Below are 26,435 nucleotides of genomic sequence, written 5' to 3'. Positions count from 1 at the left end.
AATTCATTATATTTGCGATAGGGGTTATTACTTTCGTCATTGATCAAATTCATTATATTTGCGATAAGGGTTATTACGTTCGTCATTGATCAAATTTCTTATATTTGCTATAGGAGTTATTACGTTCGTTATTGATCAAATTTATTATATTTGAGGTAGAGGTTACTACGTTCGTCATTGATCAAATTCATTATATTTGCGATTGGGGTTATTACTTTCGTCATTGATCAAATTTATTATATTTGCGATAAGGGTTATTACTTTCGTCATTGATCAAATTTATTATATTTGAGGTAGGGGTTATTACGTTCGTCATTGATCAAATTCATTATATTTGCGATAGGGGTAATACGTTCGTCATTGATCAAATTACCTATATTTGCGATATGGGTAATATGATCGTCATTGATCAAATTTATTATATTTACGATAGGGGTTACTACGTTCGTCATTTATCAAATTTATTATATTTGCGATAGGGGTTATTACGTTCGTCATTGATCAAATTCATTATATTTGCGATAGGGGTTCATACGTTCGTCATTGATCAAATTTATTATATTTGCGATAAGGGATATTACGTTCGTCATTGATCAAATTTCTTATATTTGCTATAAGGATTATTACGTTCGTTATTGATCAAATTTATTATATTTGAGGTAGAGGTTATTACGTTCGTCATTGATCTAATTCATTATATTTGCAATAGGGGTTATTGCTTTCGTCATTGATCACATTTATTATATTTGAGGTAGGGGTTATTACGTTCGTCATTGATCAAATTTATTATATTTGCGATAGGGGTTAATACGTTCGTCATTGATCAAATGTATTATATTTGCGTAAGGGATATTACGTTCGTCATTGATCAAATTTATTATATTTGAGGTAGAGGTTATTACGTTCGTCATTGATCAAATTCATTATATATGCGATAGGGGTTATTACTTTCGTCATTGATCAAATTTATTTTATTTGAGGTAGGGGTTATTACGCTCGCCATTGATCAAATTCATTATATTTGCGATAGGGGTTAATACGTTCGGCATTGATCACATTTATTATATTTGAGGTAGGGGTTATTACGTTCGTCATTGATCAAATTTATTATATTTGCGATGGGGTTAATACGTTCGTCATTGATCAAATTTATTATATTTGCGATAAAGGATATTACGTTCGTCATTGATCAAATTTCTTATATTTGCTATACGGGTTATTACATTCGTTATTGATCAAATTTCTTATATTTGAGGTAGAGGTTATTACGTTCGTCATTGATCAAATTCATTATATTTGCGATAGGGGTTATTACTTTCGTCATTGATCAAATTCATTATATTTGCGATAAGGGTTATTACGTTCGTCATTGATCAAATTTCTTATATTTGCTATAGGAGTTATTACGTTCGTCATTGATCAAATTCATTATATTTGCAATAGGGGTTATTGCTTTCGTCATTGATCACATTTATTATATTTGAGGTAGGGGTTATTACGTTCGTCATTGGTCAAATTTATTATATTTGCGATAGGGGTTAATACGTTCGTCATTGATCAAATGTATTATATTTGCGTAAGGGATATTACGTTCGTCATTGTTCAAATTTAATATATTTGAGGTAGAGGTTATTACGTTCGTCATTGATCAAATTTATTATATTTGCGATAAGGGTTATTACGTTCGTCATTGATCAAATTTCTTATATTTGCTATAGGGGTTATTACGTTCGTTATTGATCAAATTTATTATATTTTGAGGTAGAGGTTATTACGTTCGTCATTGATCAAATTCATTATATTTGCGATAGGGGTTATTACGTTCGTCATTGATCAAATTTATTATATTTGCGATAAGGGTTATTACTTTCGTCATTGATCAAATTTATTATATTTGAGGTAGGGGTTATTACGTTCGTCTTTGATCAAATTCATTATATTTGCGATAGGGGTTATTACTTTCATCATTGATCAAATTTATTATATTTGAGGTAGGGGTTATTACGCTCGCCATTGATCAAATTCATTATATTTGCGATAGGGGTTAATACGTTCGTCATTGATCAAATTTATTATATTTGAGGTAGGGGTTATTACGTTCGTCATTGATCAAATTTATTATATTTGCGATGGGGGTTAATACGTTCGTCATTGATCAAATTTATTATATTTGCGATAAGGGATATTACGTTCGTCATTGATCAAATTTCTTATATTTGCTATACGGGTTATTACGTTCGTTATTGATCAAATTTATTATATTTGAGGTAGAGGTTATTACGTTCGTCATTGATCAAATTCATTATATTTGCGATAGGGGTTCATACGTTCGTCATTGATCAAATTTATTATATTTGCGATAAGGATTATTACGTTCGTTATTGATCAAATTTATTACATTTGAGGTAGAGGTTATTACGTTCGTCATTGATCAAATTCATTATATTTGCGATAGGGGTTATTACTTTCGTCATTGATCAAATTTATTATATTTGAGGTAGGGGTTATTACGTTCGTCATTGATCAAATTCATTATATTTGCGATGGGGTAATACGTTCGTCATTGATCAAATTACTTATATTTGTGATACGGGTTATTACGTTCGTTATTGATCAAATTTATTATATTTGAGGTAGGGGTTATTACGTTCGTCATTGATCAAATTTATTATATTTGCGATAAGGGATATTACGTTCGTCATTGATCAAATTTATTATATTTGCTATACGGGTTATTACGTTCGTTATTGATCAAATTTATTATATTTGAGGTAGAGGTTATTACGTTCGTCATTGATCAAATTCATTATATTTGCGATAGGGGTTCATACGTTCGTCATTGATCAAATTTATTATATTTGCGATAAGGATTATTACGTTCGTTATTGATCAAATTTATTACATTTGAAGTAGAGGTTATTACGTTCGTCATTGATCAAATTCATTATATTTGCGATAGGGGTTATTACTTTCGTCATTGATCAAATTTATTATATTTGAGGTAGGAGTTATTACGTTCGTCATTGATCAAATTCATTATATTTGCGATGGGGTAATACGTTCGTCATTGATCAAATTACTTATATTTGTGATACGGGTTATTACGTTCGTTATTGATCAAATTTATTATATTTGAGGTAGGGGTTATTACGTTCGTCATTGATCAAATTTATTATATTTGCGATGGGGTAATACGTTCGTCATTGATCAAATTACTTATATTTGTGATACGGGTTATTACGTTCGTTATTGATCAAATTTATTATATTTGAGGTAGGGATTATTACGTTCGTCATTGATCAAATTTATTATATTTGAGGTAGGGGTTATTACGTTCGTCTTTGATCAAATTCATTATATTTGCGATAGGGGTTATTACTTTCATCATTGATCAAATTTATTATATTTGAGGTAGGGGTTATTACGCTCGCCATTGATCAAATTCATTATATTTGTGATAGGGGTTAATACGTTCGTCATTGATCAAATTTATTATATTTGAGGTAGGGGTTATTACGTTCGTCATTGATCAAATTTATTATATTTGCGATGGGGGTTAATACGTTCGTCATTGATCAAATTTATTATATTTGCGATAAGGGATATTACGTTCGTCATTGATCAAATTTATTATATTTGAGGTAGAGGTTATTACGTTCGTCATTGATCAAATTCATTATATTTGCGATAGGGGTTCATACGTTCGTCATTGATCAAATTTATTATATTTGCGATAGGGGTTATTACGTTCGTCTTTGATCAAATTTATTATATTTGCGATAGGGGTTAATACGTTCGTCATTGATCAAATTTATTATATTTGCGATAGGGATTATTACGTTCGTCATTGATCAAATTTATTATATTTGCGATATGTGTTATTACGTTCGTCATTGATCAAATTTATTATATTTGAGGTAGGGGTTATTACGTTCGTCATTGATCAAATTCATTATATTTGAGGGGCGTACAAGTGGTTCAACTGAAATATGTAAGTCACCAATATCAAGACCCGAAATGACAACCGTATCAACCCATGTAACATGTGTAAGAAAAATAACAACAGAACGGTTCATCCTGGATGCCGCTATGATGTTATTTGCCCCAAACAATATCACAAACGGCTTCTACATATGTTTCAACAGGAATGCCGTCAATATTCTCACACCTTCTGGCATGATTCCTGGTGAGTTTTACATTTGGTGACGATGAAGGCCTCTTCTCAGCGGCCTTCATATTGGTCGCCAGAATCTTACCACCGTCGAGGCAGAAAAACGCCTCCAAAAACCACAATAATAACAAAAACAACAAATATAAATTACTCAGGTAAAAGGTAGACACACTGTATATACCACTGTGTAAAAACACGGGCGCACAACGAACGCAAAAACGCAAAACAGGCAGAAAATCGGGGAGCGCTGAAAAGCACAGCGTTCACCCGATTGTATTGTATTGTATTTGCCATTAGGTGTTATTACGTTCGCCATTGATCAAATGTATTATATTTCCGATAGGGGTTATTACTTTCGTCATTGATCAAATTTATTATATTTGCGATAGGGGTTATTACGCTCGCCATTGATCAAATTCATTATATTTGCGATAGGGGTTAATACGTTCGGCATTGATCAAATTTATTATATTTGGGGTAGGGGTTATTACGTTCGTCTTTGATCAAATTCATTATATTTGCGATAGGGGTTATTACTTTCATCATTGATCAAATTTATTATATTTGAGGTAGGGGTTATTACGCTCGCCATTGATCAAATTTATTATATTTGCGATAAGGGATATTACGTTCGTCATTGATCAAATTTCTTATATTTGCTATAGGGGTTATTACGTTCGTTATTGATCAAATTTATTATATTTGAGGTAGAGGTTATTACGTTCGTCATTGATCAAATTCATTATATTTGCGATAGGGGTTATTACTTTCGTCATTGATCAAATTCATTATATTTGCGATAAGGGTTATTACGTTCGTCATTGATCAAATTTCTTATATTTGCTATAGGAGTTATTACGTTCGTTATTGATAAAATTTATTATATTTGAGGTAGAGGTTACTACGTTCGTCATTGATCAAATTCATTATATTTGCGATTGGGGTTATTACTTTCGTCATTGATCAAATTTATTATATTTGCGATAAGGGTTATTACTTTCGTCATTGATCAAATTTATTATATTTGAGGTAGGGGTTATTACGTTCGTCATTGATCAAATTCATTATATTTGCGATAGGGGTAATACGTTCGTCATTGATCAAATTACCTATATTTGCGATATGGGTAATATGATCGTCATTGATCAAATTTATTATATTTTCGATAGGGGTTACTACGTTCGTCATTTATCAAATTTATTATATTTGCGATAGGGGTTATTACGTTCGTCATTGATCAAATTCATTATATTTGCGATAGGGGTTCATACGTTCGTCATTGATCAAATTTATTATATTTGCGATAAGGGATATTACGTTCGTCATTGATCAAATTTCTTATATTTGCTATAAGGATTATTACGTTCGTTATTGATCAAATTTATTATATTTGAGGTAGAGGTTATTACGTTCGTCATTGATCTAATTCATTATATTTGCAATAGGGGTTATTGCTTTCGTCATTGATCAAATTTATTATATTTGCAATAGGGGTTAATACGTTCGTCATTGATCAAATGTATTATATTTGCGTAAAGGATATTACGTTCGTCATTGATCAAATTTATTATATTTGAGGTAGAGGTTATTACGTTCGTCATTGATCAAATTCATTATATATGCGATAGGGGTTATTACTTTCGTCATTGATCAAATTTATTTTATTTGAGGTAGGGGTTATTACGTTCGTCTTTGATCAAATTCATTATATTTGCGATAGGGGTTATTACTTTCATCATTGATCAAATTTATTATATTTGAGGTAGGGGTTATTACGCTCGCCATTGATCAAATTCATTATATTTGCGATAGGGGTTAATACGTTCGGCATTGATCACATTTATTATATTTGAGGTAGGGGTTATTACGTTCGTCATTGATCAAATTTATTATATTTGCGATGGGGTTAATACGTTCGTCATTGATCAAATTTATTATATTTGCGATAAAGGATATTACGTTCGTCATTGATCAAATTTCTTATATTTGCTATACGGGTTATTACATTCGTTATTGATCAAATTTATTATATTTGAGGTAGAGGTTATTACGTTCGTCATTGATCAAATTCATTATATTTGCGATAGGGGTTATTACTTTCGTCATTGATCAAATTCATTATATTTGCGATAAGGGTTATTACGTTCGTCATTGATCAAATTTCTTATATTTGCTATAGGAGTTATTACGTTCGTAATTGATCAAATTCATTATATTTGCAATAGGGGTTATTGCTTTCGTCATTGATCACATTTATTATATTTGAGGTAGGGGTTATTACGTTCGTCATTGGTCAAATTTATTATATTTGCGATAGGGGTTAATACGTTCGTCATTGATCAAATGTATTATATTTGCGTAAGGGATATTACGTTCGTCATTGATCAAATTTATTATATTTGAGGTAGAGGTTATTACGTTCGTCATTGATCAAATTCATCATATATGCGATAGGGGTTATTACTTTCGTCATTGATCAAATTTATTTTATTTGAGGTAGGGGTTATTACGTTCGTCTTTGATCAAATTCATTATATTTGCGATAGGGGTTATTACTTTCATCATTGATCAAATTTATTATATTTGAGGTAGGGGTTATTACGCTCGCCATTGATCAAATTCATTATATTTGCGATAGGGATTAATACGTTCGGCATTGATCACATTTATTATATTTGAGGTAGGGGTTATTACGTTCGTCATTGATCAAATTTATTATATTTGCGTTGGGGTTAATACGTTCGTCATTGATCAAATTTATTATATTTGCGATAAAGGATATTACGTTCGTCATTGATCAAATTTCTTATATTTGCTATACGGGTTATTACATTCGTTATTGATCAAATTTATTATATTTGAGGTAGAGGTTATTACGTTCGTCATTGATCAAATTCATTATATTTGCGATAGGGGTTATTACTTTCGTCATTGATCAAATTCATTATATTTGCGATAAGGGTTATTACGTTCGTCATTGATCAAATTTCTTATATTTGCTATAGGAGTTATTACGTTCGTAATTGATCAAATTCATTATATTTGCAATAGGGGTTATTGCTTTCGTCATTGATCACATTTATTATATTTGAGGTAGGGGTTATTACGTTCGTCATTGGTCAAATTTATTATATTTGCGATAGGGGTTAATACGTTCGTCATTGATCAAATGTATTATATTTGCGTAAGGGATATTACGTTCGTCATTGTTCAAATTTAATATATTTGAGGTAGAGGTTATTACGTTCGTCATTGATCAAATTCATTATATATGCGATAGGGGTTATTACTTTTGTCATTGATCAAATTTATTATATTTGCGATAAGGGTTATTACATTCGTCATTGATCAAATTTCTTATATTTGCTATAGGGGTTATTACGTTCGTTATTGATCAAATTTATTATATTTTGAGGTAGAGGTTATTACGTTCGTCATTGATCAAATTCATTATATTTGCGATAGGGGTTATTACGTTCGTCATTGATCAAATTTATTATATTTGCGATAAGGGTTATTACTTTCGTCATTGATCAAATTTATTATATTTGAGGTAGGGGTTATTACGTTCGTCTTTGATCAAATTCATTATATTTGCGATAGGGGTTATTACTTTCATCATTGATCAAATTTATTATATTTGAGGTAGGGGTTATTACGCTCGCCATTGATCAAATTCATTATATTTGCGATAGGGGTTAATACGTTCGTCATTGATCAAATTTATTATATTTGAGGTAGGGGTTATTACGTTCGTCATTGACCAAATTTATTATATTTGCGATGGGGGTTAATACGTTCGTCATTGATCAAATTTATTATATTTGCGATAAGGGATATTACGTTCGTCATTGATCAAATTTCTTATATTTGCTATACGGGTTATTACGTTCGTTATTGATCAAATTTATTATATTTGAGGTAGAGGTTATTACGTTCGTCATTGATCAAATTCATTATATTTGCGATAGGGGTTCATACGTTCGTCATTGATCAAATTTATTATATTTGCGATAAGGATTATTACGTTCGTTATTGATCAAATTTATTACATTTGAGGTAGAGGTTATTACGTTCGTCATTGATCAAATTCATTATATTTGCGATAGGGGTTATTACTTTCGTCATTGATCAAATTTATTATATTTGAGGTAGGGGTTATTACGTTCGTCATTGATCAAATTCATTATATTTGCGATGGGGTAATACGTTCGTCATTGATCAAAATACTTATATTTGTGATACGGGTTATTACGTTCGTTATTGATCAAATTTATTATATTTGAGGTAGGGGTTATTACGTTCGTCATTGATCAAATTTATTATATTTGCGATAAGGGATATTACGTTCGTCATTGATCAAATTTATTATATTTGCTATACGGGTTATTACGTTCGTTATTGATCAAATTTATTATATTTGAGGTAGAGGTTATTACGTTCGTCATTGATCAAATTCATTATATTTGCGATAGGGGTTCATACGTTCGTCATTGATCAAATTTATTATATTTGCGATAAGGATTATTACGTTCGTTATTGATCAAATTTATTACATTTGAAGTAGAGGTTATTACGTTCGTCATTGATCAAATTCATTATATTTGCGATAGGGGTTATTACTTTCGTCATTGATCAAATTTATTATATTTGAGGTAGGAGTTATTACGTTCGTCATTGATCAAATTCATTATATTTGCGATGGGGTAATACGTTCGTCATTGATCAAATTACTTATATTTGTGATACGGGTTATTACGTTCGTTATTGATCAAATTTATTATATTTGAGGTAGGGGTTATTACGTTCGTCATTGATCAAATTTATTATATTTGAGGTTGGGGTTATTACGTTCGTCATTGATCAAATTCATTATATTTGCGATGGGGTAATACGTTCGTCATTGATCAAATTACTTATATTTGTGATACGGGTTATTACGTTCGTTATTGATCAAATTTATTATATTTGAGGTAGGGGTTATTACATTCGTCATTGATAAAATTTATTATATTTGAGGTAGGGGTTATTACGTTCGTCTTTGATCAAATTCATTATATTTGCGATAGGGGTTATTACTTTCATCATTGATCAAATTTATTATATTTGAGGTAGGGGTTATTACGCTCGCCATTGATCAAATTCATTATATTTGTGATAGGGGTTAATACGTTCGTCATTGATCAAATTTATTATATTTGAGGTAGGGGTTATTACGTTCGTCATTGATCAAATTTATTATATTTGCGATGGGGGTTAATACGTTCGTCATTGATCAAATTTATTATATTTGCGATAAGGGATATTACGTTCGTCATTGATCAAATTTCTTATATTTGCTATACGGGTTATTACGTTCGTTATTGATCAAATTTATTATATTTGAGGTAGAGGTTATTACGTTCGTCATTGATCAAATTCATTATATTTGCGATAGGGGTTCATACGTTCGTCATTGATCAAATTTATTATATTTGCGATAAGGATTATTACGTTCGTTATTGATCAAATTTATTACATTTGAGGTAGAGGTTAGTACGTTCGTCATTGATCAAATTCATTATATTTGCGATAGGGGTTATTACTTTCGTCATTGATCAAATTTATTATATTTGAGGTAGGGGTTATTACGTTCGTCATTGATCAAATTCATTATATTTGCGATGGGGTAATACGTTCGTCATTGATCAAATTACTTATATTTGTGATACGGGTTATTACGTTCGTTATTGATCAAATTTATTATATTTGAGGTAGAGGTTATTACGTTCGTCATTGATCAAATTTATTATATTTGCGATAAGGGATATTACGTTCGTCATTGATCAAATTTATTATATTTGCTATACGGGTTATTACGTTCGTTATTGATCAAATTTATTATATTTGAGGTAGAGGTTATTACGTTCGTCATTGATCAAATTCATTATATTTGCGATAGGGGTTCATACGTTCGTCATTGATCAAATTTATTATATTTGCTATAAGGATTATTACGTTCGTTATTGATCAAATTTATTACATTTGAGGTAGAGGTTATTACGTTCGTCATTGATCAAATTCATTATATTTGCGATAGGGGTTATTACTTTCGTCATTGATCAAATTTATTATATTTGAGGTAGGGGTTATTACGTTCGTCATTGATCAAATTCATTATATTTGCGATGGGGTAATACGTTCGTCATTGATCAAATTACTTATATTTGTGATACGGGTTATTACGTTCGTTATTGATCAAATTTATTATATTTGAGGTAGGGGTTATTACGTTCGTCATTGATCAAATTTATTATATTTGAGGTTGGGGTTATTACGTTCGTCATTGATCAAATTCATTATATTTGCGATGGGGTAATACGTTCGTCATTGATCAAATTACTTATATTTGTGATACGGGTTATTACGTTCGTTATTGATCAAATTTATTATATTTGAGGTAGGGGTTATTACGTTCGTCATTGATCAAATTTATTATATTTGAGGTAGGGGTTATTACGTTCGTCATTGATCAAATTCATTATATTTGCTAAATGAGTTATTACGTTCGTCATTGATCAAATTTATTATATTTGAGGTAGGGGTTATTACGTTCGTCATTGATCAATTTTATTATATTTGATGTAGGGGTTATTACGTTCGTCATTAATCAAATATATTATATTTGCTATATGGGTTATTACCGTCGTCATTGATCAAATTTATTATATTTGAGGTAGTGGTTGTTACGTTCGCCATTGATCACATTGTGGTTGGCATGATATTTTATTTCATTTGTTTGCTGTTGAAGGGTATTACTTTTGTGGGTGATACAATAGTCCGCTAAATTGAATCAACATGAACATGTAACATTACAAATCAGTGAAATAAAAACCCAGCGAATATGTTTCTAATGTGAATAACCACTGTGTACACTCAAAGCATGGTGTAACTTTTACCATTTTGATGAGAATTAGAGCTCAGTTTATACTACATTTCTGACAAACAACTAATTGACACTGCTCATCAAAAGTTTCACAGCCAGACGGACAGACAGGTGCATGTAGGTAGGTGCGTCAAATAAGGTTTGTCCAAATAGCGCACAATGCCTCAGAAATATACTATATTGAAGTGTGGATTACGAAAACCAATGTTACAGTGATTTACAAACTTATTCAACTTATACTTTCAGTTTGTGTTGCTTGCTATATATTTAATTTTACGAGTAATTCAGGCTTAACAGTGCGCACATATGACAGAATGATGGCAAACAGACAGGACGATGGACAGACTGGTGTATGTAAGCTTGTTGTTAAACTCACGGAAAGTCTCAAGTGAATCGTCTTAGAACTTTAATTTATGACTTTAATTTACTAACATATTGACAGACGGACGGCCAGTTGGGCAAACTGGTGCTTGGAGGCAGATTGTTTGTAGTCTACGAGTGACAGACAGACGGACAGACAGACTGGTTTATGTAAGCTGGTAGTTTGTACTGAAAGTATAATAGGCCCATAATAGCATGAGTGTTTCGAAGCTTTCAACTTGTAAAATCCAAAGTTATGAACGCTATACCACTACAATCCGTTAGTTTTACGCACTGAAATTCAAAACATATCGTTATCTGCTTTGCACATTTAGCAGATGAGTATGTTTTGTGATGCGGAATAATACATCGACTATAAAGCTTGTTTTGTTTTGCTTAATACAGTATTTTGTGGTGATGTGAGAAAAAGAACCCTTATACAAATGCACTCACCTGCAGCTGTTAGCAGAAAATCATTACTCTTGTAGGCAATCTGATTCTAGGGTCTTGCTGTATTTTATTATTCCCCTCATCTACCTGTCTTTTCATTAACATTATGGGCAAGCTAATAGGCCCTTGAATTACATGTTATTCCTCCCTTATATTACAAACCAAAACCATATGTTGGGAAACTGTCACATGTCTATATCACAGGGCTTTTCAGCTAATGGCGAAGTACTCATCGCTTGCAGGAAATGCGCGAATAGTAAAAGTAGCTCGACAGTTAAGATTGTGTGATTTTCTTTTCATAATTAAAACAGCTTAATAATCGGGGCTAAGGAGTACCTGCCTCCCCCAGTCAGGGACTTTGCTAAACATAAAGCTCTATTGCACGTATATATTTACATATGTCAATAGTGTTTTCATGACAACCAGCATATTTTTAGACGACAGGTAAGAATTGTGCATTAAATATTTATAGTCTAACATGGATAGTTCAAATTAAGCGAAACATAGTTCTGTACGCCCCGTGTGTCTATACAGTAGAACAAAGGGACATTGGTGTCCTTGAAAAGCTTAGGTGGCTAGCGATTTGTCGAATACTGCACAATCACGATCGCACAATAGTCAAGTGATATGATCTATGTACCAGCAATGCACGTAGTTTTCCCCGCAGCGTGCTGAGCACCAATTTCCACAGAAAGTATGACTGGCGTTTTCTACTGAAAGACTGACTCGGTAAGTTTTCATGTCAAGGTTCACTAACTAAGTAATAAAAAACGCCAAATATTTTGACAACCACGGGTATATATAAACTTCCCTCTTTCACGCATAATGTGGGACGTCGTTTTTCCAGGAAAGCATTACTCATCATATTTTTGTTATACCTGTCAAGGGGGTTCAGTCGCCCAAATACTCGACCAGCACAACTTCGAATTGAGTCCACAGGACAAAGCAACTCAATATGAAAAATATACCACAGCAATAAGTCTTCCAGCGTTGTATGAGTAACAGAATTTTTACTGCTGTAAACATAAAATCGAAAAAAGCTTAGAAAAAACTCCGTGTGCTGAGGGTATTCGAGGCATTACGTACAAATAACGGATAATGTGTTCATTATATTCGAGGCACATCTCCCATACACATAAAGCAAACAATGAATGACAAATTTGCATTGGCATGCAAAATCATTAAAGTATGTCTTATTTTGACCATAGACTTGTCTTTGTCGGATACATTTGATTCGCTTTTAATAGTTCAAATGCGGCATTTAAATACATAATTGCAAACATTAAGTGACTATGGTATAACATCTATCAATATTGAGGGATGTAGTAGAAATTTTTGGCATATGTTTATCAAACTGAACTCTTTCATATTTTATAGAAAATATAGGTATATCTAATTATTCTCTGAAAACTTCAGACCTCTATCATATATGGAACATGTTTAAAACAGTGATCAAAATTAACCACCCGCATTATTGTGGTAACTAAATTTGCATTTATTTTAAATAATTAATAAATCATACAGTCAAGTATGAAATAGTTTTAAAACTTTTTTAGGTCCTCGTCTATCATGTATAATTTACTAGACGTCAAAACATTAGTCCCAAAAAATTGCATGACCATTTAAAAGAATAATGCAGCAAATCAACTCTATGCAAAGTGTATATTTTTTGTTTAATTCTAACATCAAAATGATTAATCAAAAGTGTACTACGCAGCAAGCTCTAGACAGATCTTTGTGACAGTACAGTAACACAAACACACATTGGTGTTCTTGAAAAAGTTTGGTGACTAGCGCTCCCCCCCCCACTCCCTATATTTAGGGGGGCCTATGCTTGTTCCCTCATTTTTTTTGACCCCCCCCCTATCTAGGGAAAAGAAGAAAATTTAACCCCCCCCCCCTTTCACGGGCTTTTCCGATGAATTTCACCCCCTATCTAGGGAACTTTTCAGTCTAGAACTCCTTTTAAACCCCCCTTTTTTGTATATCTCGGGAAGTGTTTTGAAATACACCCCCTATTTTGAGAATCTCGGGAAAACAAGCAAAAAATACGCCCTTTTCTACGATTTTCTCGGGAAAATGTTCCCGAGACAGATCGTCAAAAAGTACCCTCTTTCCCGAGAAAATGGGAACGCGCATGCGGCCCCCTATGGATCCTGAGTGGGGGGGGGGGGGGGCTAGCGCTATGTTGAGTACTGCACAATAGCCACGTGACCTGGCCTACTACCTACTAACAATGCACCTATAGCTAGTTCTTGCGATCCCTCCCCTGCAGCGTGCTGAGCACCAATTTCCACAGAAAGTATGACTGGCGTCTTCTATGAAAGATTGACTAAGTTAGTTTTCACGTCGAGGCCCACTAACTAAGGAATAAAAAACGTTACTGTGTAACTTTAGTACTATTCAATCATCCCATAGTGGTGATGGTATTCATGGGGGCTTCACGATGATAATGAAATCTACGATCTGGTCTTTAGTCGAGTAGTTGTAATGTATCGCCGAAAATGTTATACCGCACCCTCCCACACACACAATGTGGCACGACCGTTTTCCTGGAAAGCATTACTCACCATATTATTTTTAACAGTCTAGGGGGTTCAGTCGCCCAACTATATATACTCGACAAGCACAACTTCGAATTTCGTCGTCGGGGCAAGGAGACTCATATGCAACACAGCAAACCACAGTGAATTCTAATAAAATTTGCTTTCCAGTGTGGTAAGCTCTGAATCGAGGTGAGTAACTGCAGCTGTAATCATAAGAAAATATACACTAATATCCAATTATATTTGCCTGTAATTATCACATTAATCTGGGCTGTTCATAATGAGGGTCGGCAAGGGATATTTTCGTAAGCTGTAATCAATTAATTTCGTAATAATGTAATTTAAATAAATAAAAAAAGCAAATTAGTAGACATGGGCAATGTGTAAAATGTAATCAGCTATTTTATTCGTCCGTAATTTGTACAAAGATATTATTTTTTGTAAGCGCATAAAGCATTTTCCAAATTAAGTGTCGTAATTTCCAATGTTGATTCTTAAATTCAAATTATCAAAAATATTATAAAAAACGTAAAATGTAATTAGGAATTTGCTTTATCTGTAAAGTGTAAAACCTATTTTTTTTTTACTGTAAATGGAACTTTCATTTTATTTCCTGTAAAAACGTAAAATGCCGTTTTTATTTCCTGTAACCTGTAACCCCTCGCCCTCCCATAATGATTTATAGACCCTTGGTTACGCTGTGGTGTGCGTTAATTGTCATCGGCATGGTTGTTTTGTACGTCTTCAGGTGAGCACAAAAACACAAACCTAAGTGTCTGTTAACCTATACCTCCGAACCTTAAACCCGTCCCTTTACCATTAGGACAATGCTGGAAAATTAAAATAAAATAAAATAAAACAATTTTTTTATTGGACAAATTGAAAAGTGAAATGTTCTCTGATTGGGCGTGTAATTGACTCTAAAGCGATGAACATAAAATGCCATTACAACTTATATATCTATATTTAATCAGATTATATGACCTCCTGAATTATATTTGTATTTCCCAGATTATAATGGTGTTTAGATTATATGCATATCCCAATCTAGAAGACCGTACATAAAGACATGGATGCTGATTCAGGTATGATATGTATATTTGTTGTTGTGAAGGGAGTGGGGGTTTTCATGTCGGGCTTCGTGCATCTTACTGCATATGTGCCCGCCAGACAACTATGCCAACCAGCCTGCAAATAAAATAAAATTTGTATTTCACTCCGGAAATACAGTTACATATTTGTATGTTTGTTAAAATTGAGAGTTTTATTTGAACTGACATATGTGTTTTCATTTATAATTTTTATGAATTCAAACCACATAGGTTAACCTGACTTCATAATATTGTTTGCAATGTTTATAGTTGTGCAGATACTTGCTAACATTTCAAAACAGTTAAAGTTCGTACGCAGTTTTATAATTATGTATCCTTCCATCTAATTATATTGAGTTAGTTGTACTAAACATATGCACTATACACAGAATATTAAAAAAAGTAGATATATGCTTGTTTAAAAGCTGAAGTAAAACTTAGCAAAACTATTGAAACCTTGAATAGTTGATACAACTGGTTCAGGTCCAAGAATTAGCTAAATATTCTATACTTTTTCTACTTAATCTCTTCACATTACGCTCTTTCTCAAGCTGTTGTATATTTTTCCTCTTTAATCATAGCATTTTTCTCCATTTTACACCATATGAAATACAATACTCCAATAAATCCCTATGTTGCATTAAGCAAAACCCCTATCGCGTTAAGCTATTACAAGAGGAATGTTCTAGTTGTAGTATGGGATAAACCAGCAATCACACTAGATTGCTATTACATATATCCCAATTTCTATAATAGACATAAATAATAATAAACATTGGAATGCAATTTATTTCTGAATATAATGCATTTGATATTATGTTTTCAAACACAGTACTGTACAGCCAGTTAAAAATAATGTATTTGGGAGATGCACTGTTATACATCCCATCATCTACTTAAACATATACCATTATGGTTAAAATAACTATTATTCATGATTTTTCTCATCATTTTTATGTTATCGCACATCCAAAATATGAAATGACTAAACAGATGAGACAAATATAACCAGCAAATGGAAATCTGGTACTTTAATGTACGAACAGAACTTTTCAAATTGTATAAAACTGGGAGTTCTAGAGAAACAAGAGAAGCTCCTTCGAAATCTGGTCTAGAAGCTTACAATGTAATAATAATATACAAAAACTTATAAAGATTATAATTATCCTATTTAAAAATGTCTATAAAAATAATGTAATGAAAAATGTCAGGAATCCAGTGAATTTACACATTTAGTGTATAACCCAAATAACTATCTTTTCAAGTTTTGAATATTGTATGGTGATCACATCAAATACTGTAAAACAAAAGCGACATGCAATTTTAGCGAATTTTGGTACAATGACGTAATAGTGAAATGTTGATTTAGTGAATTTCTCTTGACAGTGTTGATTTCCTGTTTTCACAATACTTGTCTGTCGCACGCCAAAACAAATGCGCAGTTATCACCTTCATAAAAACAAAGAAAAACTGTCAAGTGTAATTAGGAAGCGCCCCAGATTTTTATGTTCCGGATTACTATATACAAATCCCCAAGCCTTAAAATTGGCCATTTTGAATTTATAATAAAATCATTAACGACATCTTGAATTAGCGAATCAGTTCTCTCGCTAAATTTGCTAAAAAGACATGCTCACGAAAAAGATATGTTTTACAGTAGCCATTATATGTACAGTATAATTTCAATATTGATATCGCAACACAATATAATTTGGTTGTTATGTAAACAAAAATATATTTTAATTTAATGCAGTATGGTACCGTTAATTTTAATTGAATAGAAATATGCACTCTCCACACAGTTTAATTTTCAATTTTTCCCTCTGTGAAAAAGAAATATCCTTTCAAATGTTTTTATGTAAGCAAAAACATTATCACATCCTGGTAATGTCATATATCCTGTAATTTGTTGTATTCTTGTAATATCTCAAGTATTTCATAGATGAATAGTAAAGGCAGCCATAGTGGTGTTCACATTATGTTGTATTTTTCAGCACTTCTAACTCACATATGGCATCAAATATCTGTGTAAGTGTCTTGTAGAAGGCAACTACTTTTTCATGGAAACAAATCAAAACAAAAAAAACAGTAAAAGTGTCAAGATATCAGTAACTCCAACATTATGGACAATGACCTCGCAAGCATGAGTAAAAGTTAGACAAAGAGGGTCTTTACAGAAGCTGCTACTTGTATAATTTACACCACCAATAAGAAGTGATCATTCCTTAGACCACTGTTTCCTTAGATATTGTGTACATTCTACAGGAAAACAAAATTTTATGAGCAAGCTAATTTAATTGAGTCACCATTTATGAAAAACAAAAAAACTTCTACAGAAAAAAATGCCACAAAAATAACTATTGCATGTACTGTTATATCAAACTTATTATTTTCATAGAGCTTAAGTTGTTTTATTTTCATTTTTGTCTAATGTTACCTCATACTAGGGCAAAGTAGGCTCAAATTTTAGCAATCACAGATTTTAAAAATCAAAAATGACAACTTAGTAGGCTTACATTCACATCTTAACCTACTTAGGGCTCCTACCCTATTACTATTTACTAGATAAGCGAACTGGGTAACAATAAATTAATCATAAATGAATATACTTTATTGACCAGTTACGTGTGACTAGTTACTTCATATATATTGTTCAGTTTCCTTGCAGAGACAATGAGCATCTTAAATTGTAATATTTAATGATTCTTCAACAAGGAAGCCCTCATTTACCTAAGTATACATCTGATACAAATCTAATGGAAAAACTGAAAAAAAATAAGATAATTAGTCAATATGAAAATATTATTCATGCCAAAAATAATGTACTCTTATGTCCCAAATGAACATACCCCGATAAACACCCAGAAAATCTTTAAAATCTAATAAACATACCCCTCGGAAAATAACAAACTTTCACTTTCCTTTGTAATTAGGAATATAAATGGACAACAAATGATGTATTTTTAGCAATATATTTTAAATGTATGTCTCTGTTTTCCAAAACGCTGGATCCAATAAAAATAGCAAACCATTACTACCCAAGTCGGCCTGGCTGAGAAAATTTCCGGCCAATCAGTACAATGGTGATGTATTCCACAAAATTTGATCTCGATTTGCATGCCGCAGTGCGTCGATAAAAATGTAACGACCGATCGGCTGAATCGATCAAGTTTCTCATGTGTAGCCTTTGTGGCTGGCGAAAAGCAAGATACCGTATAATCTCTTAAATAGGCGTCACTCTAATTTAGGCATCAGGGAAGAGTGAAAGGCCTTAATTTGTAATGAAATGTTGAAAAATTACAGTCAATCAAAAAACTGTTCACATGATAACAAAAAAATACTTAATTAATATTTTTAATTTTGTTGGTAACGAAAAGTATATTTTAAAAGAGGTTTTGAATAAAAACAAATATGAATGCATTGCTTAGTAGCAAATGATCACAGTACGGTAACACAATCCAGTTATGCTGCGATTCACAACCTCAAGTAAAAAACTTAATTGTTTTTGAAGTGTTGCAATTGTTGATTATTACTCAGTAGTGATTATAATAACGTACAAAAAATAAATTCATTCATGAAACGCAAGTGAAATTCAACTTAGTTTCACTGTAAGCGAATGATTTCGGTCACATGTAAATGCAAGATGAGATACAATGTCCGCCATGCATGGCGAGCAAGTGGCCTGAAACTGTGTTTATTGACCAGATAGATCAGGTTGCTAATTAACCAATCAAAATGCTGGATGGTGCCAATGTGTTCAAATTACCGTAGCTCATTTAAATATGGTAATGACAGTTCAGCGACTTTATAGTGAGCGCAATACAGAAAAGATTTACCAGTGTTGTAGTGCGATTATATGGCTTTGATTTTGATGGGAAAACTGCACGACTTTTTTTAAATCAAGAAATATTTTTTCAGTCGGCCAATTTCGAAAAATAAATAAACGTACTGTCCCGTTGGGACATGAGAGTAATATACCGGTACACCAAAAGCATAGTTAAAAATTTAGAGTGAATAATTGGCTGGTCTATAGTATCAACAGAAATTAGATGTACATGTATTAGATGACCCTTCCAAAAATGAAATATATGGTCAGAAAGTAAACAGGATATGTGTTACGTTCAGACGCTGGTAAACAGGTATAGTGCTATCAGTTTACCGTCTATTTGGAGTCTTCTTGCTATCAGTTTACCGTCTCATTGCCGTCTACTCGTCAACGTAAAACAAAAGGCTTTTATAGCCAAAGCAGACTCCCTAACTCAGTACAAATAAATATGCAAAATAGGGATAAATTGACAAAAGAACACAACATAAAGCGACCAAGGACAATATGACGTTTCAATAAAACCCCAACTACAAATTACACAAATAATAAATACATAAAATAAACTCAAACGTAACAATATGCTATTCATGCATTTTTTGTATCAAAACTGAATTTAATTTGTCCAGGCTCATGTACGGAAATACGAAACACGACATAAATCATCATGGTCATGTATCTCAACATGTATAATGTTATTACATTACTTAATAATTAACATGTCCATGACAATTTGTTTTTCAATCAGATCAAAGATGGCTGACTGGCGGCCATCTTGCTTTTTGACCATACTATATTTTAAAAGCTAATGGACCATTTTCATTCATATTGGGCCATTCCAGTTTATATCTGCACCCCCCTGTTGATGTGGTCGAATTTCCAGCACTGTATGATGGGGAAAATACCCTGGAATTCCAACTGTATATGAAGAAACAGAATCTGGAAATCCAGAAGAGTATGGAAAAAAATTCCTGGAAATCCAGGCAGTTATGTCTACGAAAATAAAATATGGCCTAGTTTATCTCGCCACATACCGGTTGATGATGTTGGATTTCCAATAATATGACTAAATAAACTTGGATTTCTATATATATTAAAAAAATTGGGCCAATATGAAATAGTTATTACTGAAATTAGATAAGGATGGTGGCACGAATGAGCTCATCAACACCGTGAATCAGGACTAGTTTGGATTTCCATTATCAAATATAAAATTTTTAACTTAATTAGCTTATTAGCTTATGATGAGAGTTATATTTGGAAATCCTACTCTGTATGGTGGCACAATGGAACTCATCAACACCATAAGTAGGAACTATAGTTTTGGATTTCCATTACTGTATGGTGAATGGTGATTTGGAAATAAAACTTTGTATGACTTATACACCATGGAAATTATACCTCGTATAAAGTAAACACACAAGCTCATCAACAGTGGGGGTGCAGATATAAACTGGAATGGCCCATTTGGCACATACACCATATATATAGGAATACATGTTCATGTCAGTTTGTTTCACAATCAGAACAAAGATGATGACTGGCATCCATCTTGTTTTTGGAAAATGTGGTGCTTTGACAGGATTTGTTGGTTTTCAACATTATGGTTTGCTCGAAGGCACGGCACAGTTGGAGGCGTGGCATGTTCAGCATTTTGTCAACAACCAATCATAAGACTGGTTATGAACCACATCAAGGTCACGACTCAGTTAGCCTTGCTCAACACTTCCAACTGTGCAGTGCCTTCAGGCAAACTGTTAATTATTCGTAAATTGAGTCAATTTGTGTAGTTTTCTTCATTTACTCTGCAGATATGAGTGAAATATACGTAAGGCTTTGGCGAAATTTTAAAGAGCAACTAATATTCTTCAACCTGGTATTTTTTATAGATTTTATTTTTCATTCTGTTCATCTGTTTTTTCCAGTTTAAAAAATATGAGCTGGCTGGAGCCTTCATCCCTTGTCTATTTCTTACACTAAATACCAACTGACACCCCCTTACCCCCACGCGCTCATAGGGAGTGCATACAGTTGATCATAGTTCCTGGGCTCCCTGTGATATTACTATTCACAAAATTATATATCTTAAATTTGAAAACTAACAGGGACTGTGCCATGCATGGCTTGTTCCAGTTAACTTTGGTTAAAAACAAAGCATGTACTCTTAGATATCAATTTGAGCTTTAAACCAAATACATTATAATGCTGTAATACTTAACTACATACAAATATCAGTCCAGAGACACTATGATGACCAAAATTAGTATTACACATTTTTGGACAGTATCTAAACAGCGACTAATTAACATAAATTATTTCTTTTTAAAAATTTGACTAATATTCCGGAGTACCCACAATCTAAATTTTAATTTTCCTGCAAATGTATATGGGGCCTGCTAAAATGTTTGTGATGCACACAATTTTGGAAATGTATTTATTAAACTCATGTAGCAGATCTGATTTGTTCTTTGCCAAATGAAAATTACTACCCTTATTTAATAAATATGATATTATATAATGACTCATTGGATATTCTCTATATATAGAATCATTTGGGGTGCTTTTCAGGTGGGCACAAATAAAAGACTCTGGATATCAATTAACTATGTTCATATTTTTTTTTACAAGCGCAAGCTAAACATCACTTTTCACCACCACCATATCCCTTCAAAAACGTTCTACATTTTGAATTTTCTTTTCACTGATATCACAAAACAGTAGTGGATGGCTCGAGCACCTGCTCCTTTCATGCATTTACAGTAGCACATCACAACTTCATCCATCTCATCAGCATATGGCAGTATTCTTTTGTTCTATATTATAACTCTTCTGTCTTAAAAATCTTGAACATAATATCATATTTTGCATGGGTGCCAGTACCGTGCCGGAACTAGGAATCTTGACAGTCTGAAAATCAATGAAGAAATAAATCATAGTGAAATGAAACAATCTAGCAAAATAGGCACAGAGTGCTTAATTTGACGATTAATTGACATACAAAATATTTGATAAAGTCAATAAATAAGATTTATGTAAAAATCAAACAAAAAATTACTGATTTTTTAATGTTTGTCAAAGTTGCCTGGTTTGGTTAATTTACCAGTTATTATTAGCAATAGCCAAATCTGACAAGCAACATAAAAAAGCAAATATAAAATATTTTTACAAATTTCAGTGATACAGAGTGTTGGGAAGGCATCGCCTGACTAACACAATTAGTTTTGGAATAAAAAAAATATTTTTAAACTTGTGTGGCACATCATTTGTGAAAAAAACATTGGTCACATTTATGTTTTATTAGCAACTAATGTGGCTAGCCTGGAGTGCTAACCCAGAGAGGAATAGTCAAGTGCACTCCACAATACTCAAATTTTTTTTTCAAGTATAATCATTGGCACATGAATACATTTCCAATTTGGAAGCAGGGAGCAGCTCTTGTGAAGAGCACTAATAGAACAATTAATTTTCACCATTACAAGAGAGAATAAATGTCTTGAAAAATATACCTGTGGTTTCATTAATTTTCACCATTACAAGTTGTTAAATTGAGAGAATAAGTGTCATGACAAATATTGGCAAGGTATTTGTGAGTAAATACCTGTTGTTTAATTAATTTCCACCATTACAAGGTGTTGAATTGAGAAAATAAGTGTATCAACAAATATTTGATACTTGTAAAGAACTCACGTTTGATCAATCTCCACAATTTCAAGTATTTTCAGTTTGTCTCTGATTTTTCAGTTAAATGTCAAACTTATGTACTGTACATGCAGTTTCTTTGGTTTGTCATCCTTTTTTTTTTCGAACATTTTCTCAGAAATTCTGCAGCAGATATCGATGAAACTTGGCAGGTTGATGAACAAGTCTCTATTGAACATGCACTCAATTTTTCAATTTTTTTTTCCAGATCTGAAAATCCTAAGTGGGTCTTTTTTCATGATTTTCATCCAAAATTATCTCTCCCAACAACACAGAGAGAAAAACTGAGCACGCTCAGAATAAATAATTAGCTTAGATTATGATGCTAGGGTTTTCAGTAATGACCTTGATCTGAATCATTGACAGAAATGGACTACAGTCTGATTTTTGTTTGACTACTGTAGAATACTTTATTTTCGCTTGGAATTTATTTTTGATATTTTCGCTGAAGGGATGATTCAGTGAAAATAAAATCCAGCGAATATACTTTTTTTCCTATATTTCACATTAAACTTATCAAAAATCAGTGAAAATAAATTCCATACAAAACGCCCTAAAAGCCTTTTCAGCAAAAATTAATTCCAGCGAAAATAAAGTATTCCACAGTATATGAAAAATTAATGCTGCAGTTTCTGTTCATAAATCTTGGCCAGACACATTGACACATGTGGTCTAAATATAGCTTCAGTTATCAATGCCTTAAGTTTTCACTAGTCTAACAAAGTTGGGTTAATTATTAAACTGTATTTTTTGCTATTTTACATTATTTTAACGTGACTGAGAGCTCACATTACAAATATTCTGTGGTGCACCTACTTTTTTGAATTGGACAATACACAAAATTAGTTTGTATTACATACATCATCCAGTAAATGAATTAATTTTTAAGAAAGACCTCATAAGCAAGAAACTAAAATACTGAGTCAGGCATTTGGGATTTGGGATATTTAAATTAATTGAATAGACTCATCTTAGGCACCTCGCTGCACATTGCACTAAGGTGTTGTAGAAGTGCTGTAGTCACTAGGAAAGTGTCGTTTGTGGATTGCCCTTGTGTTCATGAGAGGTCATGAATGACTCGATACTTTCTACTATTGTTTTGGTCATGCGCCAAGTGAGGATGACACAAATGCTGAAGAGGGTGGGTCATCCATAGGGCTGGCCTTGTAACCTTTGGCTACTTCGTCAAAGGGTGTCTTGGTAATTGCTGCTTTTTGCATTTAAAGCACTGTTCCAGTTTTTGGAAAGAAAGGGTTTTGCGTCTTTGACCTTGATAGCTAATATGGTCTAGTTGTTTATACCTATGATTGATGTGAAACATGGCAGCACTTTGATCTGTAAATGTTGTTATGTAAAGCTAATGGTCTAAATTATTAGCTGAAATCCCTGCTTTTTGCTAGCTTTTCGCAGCTATATATACACACTGTGTCATCTGTCATCAAAATTCTGGGTAGTGCAGCGATATACAAGTAAGGCTGGGCAAAAGTTCTGGACATTGACTATATAAAATACTTTCATACACTCCAAAGACAACTATGTAAAGGAAATATCTGTCCTTCTTACGTTTTGGCTGGAATGATAGCTCCGCTCCCTTTAGTAATGCCTCAGTGGTGTCATCATGTTGGCCGTAGGATAAATGGCTGGGCTAGATAACTGCTAGATCAATGTACACACCACCATAGACTTTTTTGGTAGTTGCAGCCAACCCAACTCACTGCTGAATCTAGTTGGGATGACTATGACTGATGGTCATCATCATGATGGATATTTGACTGCATGCTTGCCCTTATCAAAATTCATTGAATAAATTTAATGTATAATTTTTTGTATACAAGAAGTACCCTATATTTGGAACAGATTTGTATACAAAAAGTATGTACCTGCCTGACTATAGTACATTCACTTACTAGCAATATTGTATAGGTTTGACATATATGTCAGCCAAAGATGTACAACAAACTGATTGTGGTGAGAGTAGTACTGATTTATTTTATTGTATTTTGCTCAATTGAAAATGCCAAAACTAGATATATAATGGGAAATTAAATTTTAATTCAGTTATATTGGTCACGAAAAAGTTCATAAAAATAGGCAATAGGTCATGTTAGAATCCAAAACAGGATAATTTTTAATATGTGCAAATTAGGCGAACTCTAAACGACTCCCTCTTCGTATAATGACTTTCTAGTAATTCATTCAGTAAACTGTAGTAAAAATAAAATTTTACTGCTATCAGAAATAACAATTTAGTATTCTCGTAAGTAATCTATTGAAAATGTTTTTATACTCTTTTATGAATATAATTGAATGTTAAATTTCATATTTGTGTACAGTTTATGTATACATATATCATATTATTGGGCCTATAGTTATGTTTATCAGATTCTAAGTCCAATTTTTGTACATTTTATGTATACATAATTAGTACAAATATTTTTCAAGATGCCAATTCAATAATTGGGGTCACCAGATGTTCCCGCTCATCAAGTCGGCCATGTTGTTATGGGGTTACAAGTTCACTCACCAGACTATAAGCCATCTCAATGAAATTGGTCATGATTCCATATATATTATAAATTATACATGTATACAGACAGCATGCATACATTAGTAGACAAAGGATATGCAAACCCAACACCTAGGACTATGAGTGACAACCTACTTTTTGGTTTTTTGCTTTTAAAAACTGATTAGCCAGAAAATTATACATAAATTATACATTATATTAATTTTGTCTTTCATCACTTCAATTGCTTAGATGATGACTTTGGGCAAGAGGTGCCTCCTTTATACCTATATTTAAAACGTATTCTTGATAAATATCCTGAAGGCGGACAGATATTAAAGGTATGTAAACAATTCCATCGTTCATTTCTTTTTTCCATCGGGTTAATGAAAGAACAGGAAAATGCTTATTTAGTACATTTATTTCGGTAAAATTACGAAACAACACAGAACAGCAAATCAGTAACAGTATAAAGTGAGACTAGATATTTGCACCCCCTGTATTATTTGGTCTGTTGATACTAAACAGTTATATATCTCTGTTCATATTTCAGGAGATAATTCAAAATGCCGATGATGCTGGTGCAACCGAAGTGAAGTTCCTCTATGACAATACAGAGTATCCAACAGATGGTCTCTGGTCTGATAAATTAAAAGAATTCCATGGTCCAGCACTGTATGCTTACAACAATGCTGTATTTAAAGACAAAGATTGGTTTAGTATACAAAGACCTGAACAAAGTGGTAAAGCAGATGATCCACTGAAAGTTGGTCGATTTGGTCTCGGCTTCAATTCAGTGTACCATATCACAGGTATGTATGTTGTATACACCCTCTAGGATATCTAGTATGATCTTATTCAAAT

General features: G+C 32.5%; 1 protein-coding gene across 1 annotated transcript in view; it reads left to right on the top strand.

Moving 5' to 3' along the window:
- Nucleotides 1-14,512: 14,512 nt before the first annotated feature.
- The window catches only part of LOC100371686 (sacsin-like), a 34,025-nt gene continuing 22,102 nt past the window's right edge, over nt 14,513-26,435 (top strand). Inside the window, exons 1-4 of the mRNA XM_078013123.2 lie at nt 14,513-14,641; nt 15,464-15,537; nt 25,824-25,912; nt 26,125-26,383. Of these exons, the coding sequence (XP_077869249.2) occupies nt 15,522-15,537; nt 25,824-25,912; nt 26,125-26,383 (364 nt within the window). The 5' untranslated portion in view covers nt 14,513-14,641; nt 15,464-15,521. The remainder of the gene's footprint in view (nt 14,642-15,463; nt 15,538-25,823; nt 25,913-26,124; nt 26,384-26,435) is intronic.

This window comes from Saccoglossus kowalevskii, chromosome 4 (assembly GCF_978046115.1).
Source record: "Saccoglossus kowalevskii chromosome 4, keSacKowa6.1, whole genome shotgun sequence".
In the NCBI taxonomy this organism is placed as follows: domain Eukaryota; kingdom Metazoa; phylum Hemichordata; class Enteropneusta; family Harrimaniidae; genus Saccoglossus; species Saccoglossus kowalevskii.
This window is presented reverse-complemented; position numbering and strand designations above follow the sequence as displayed.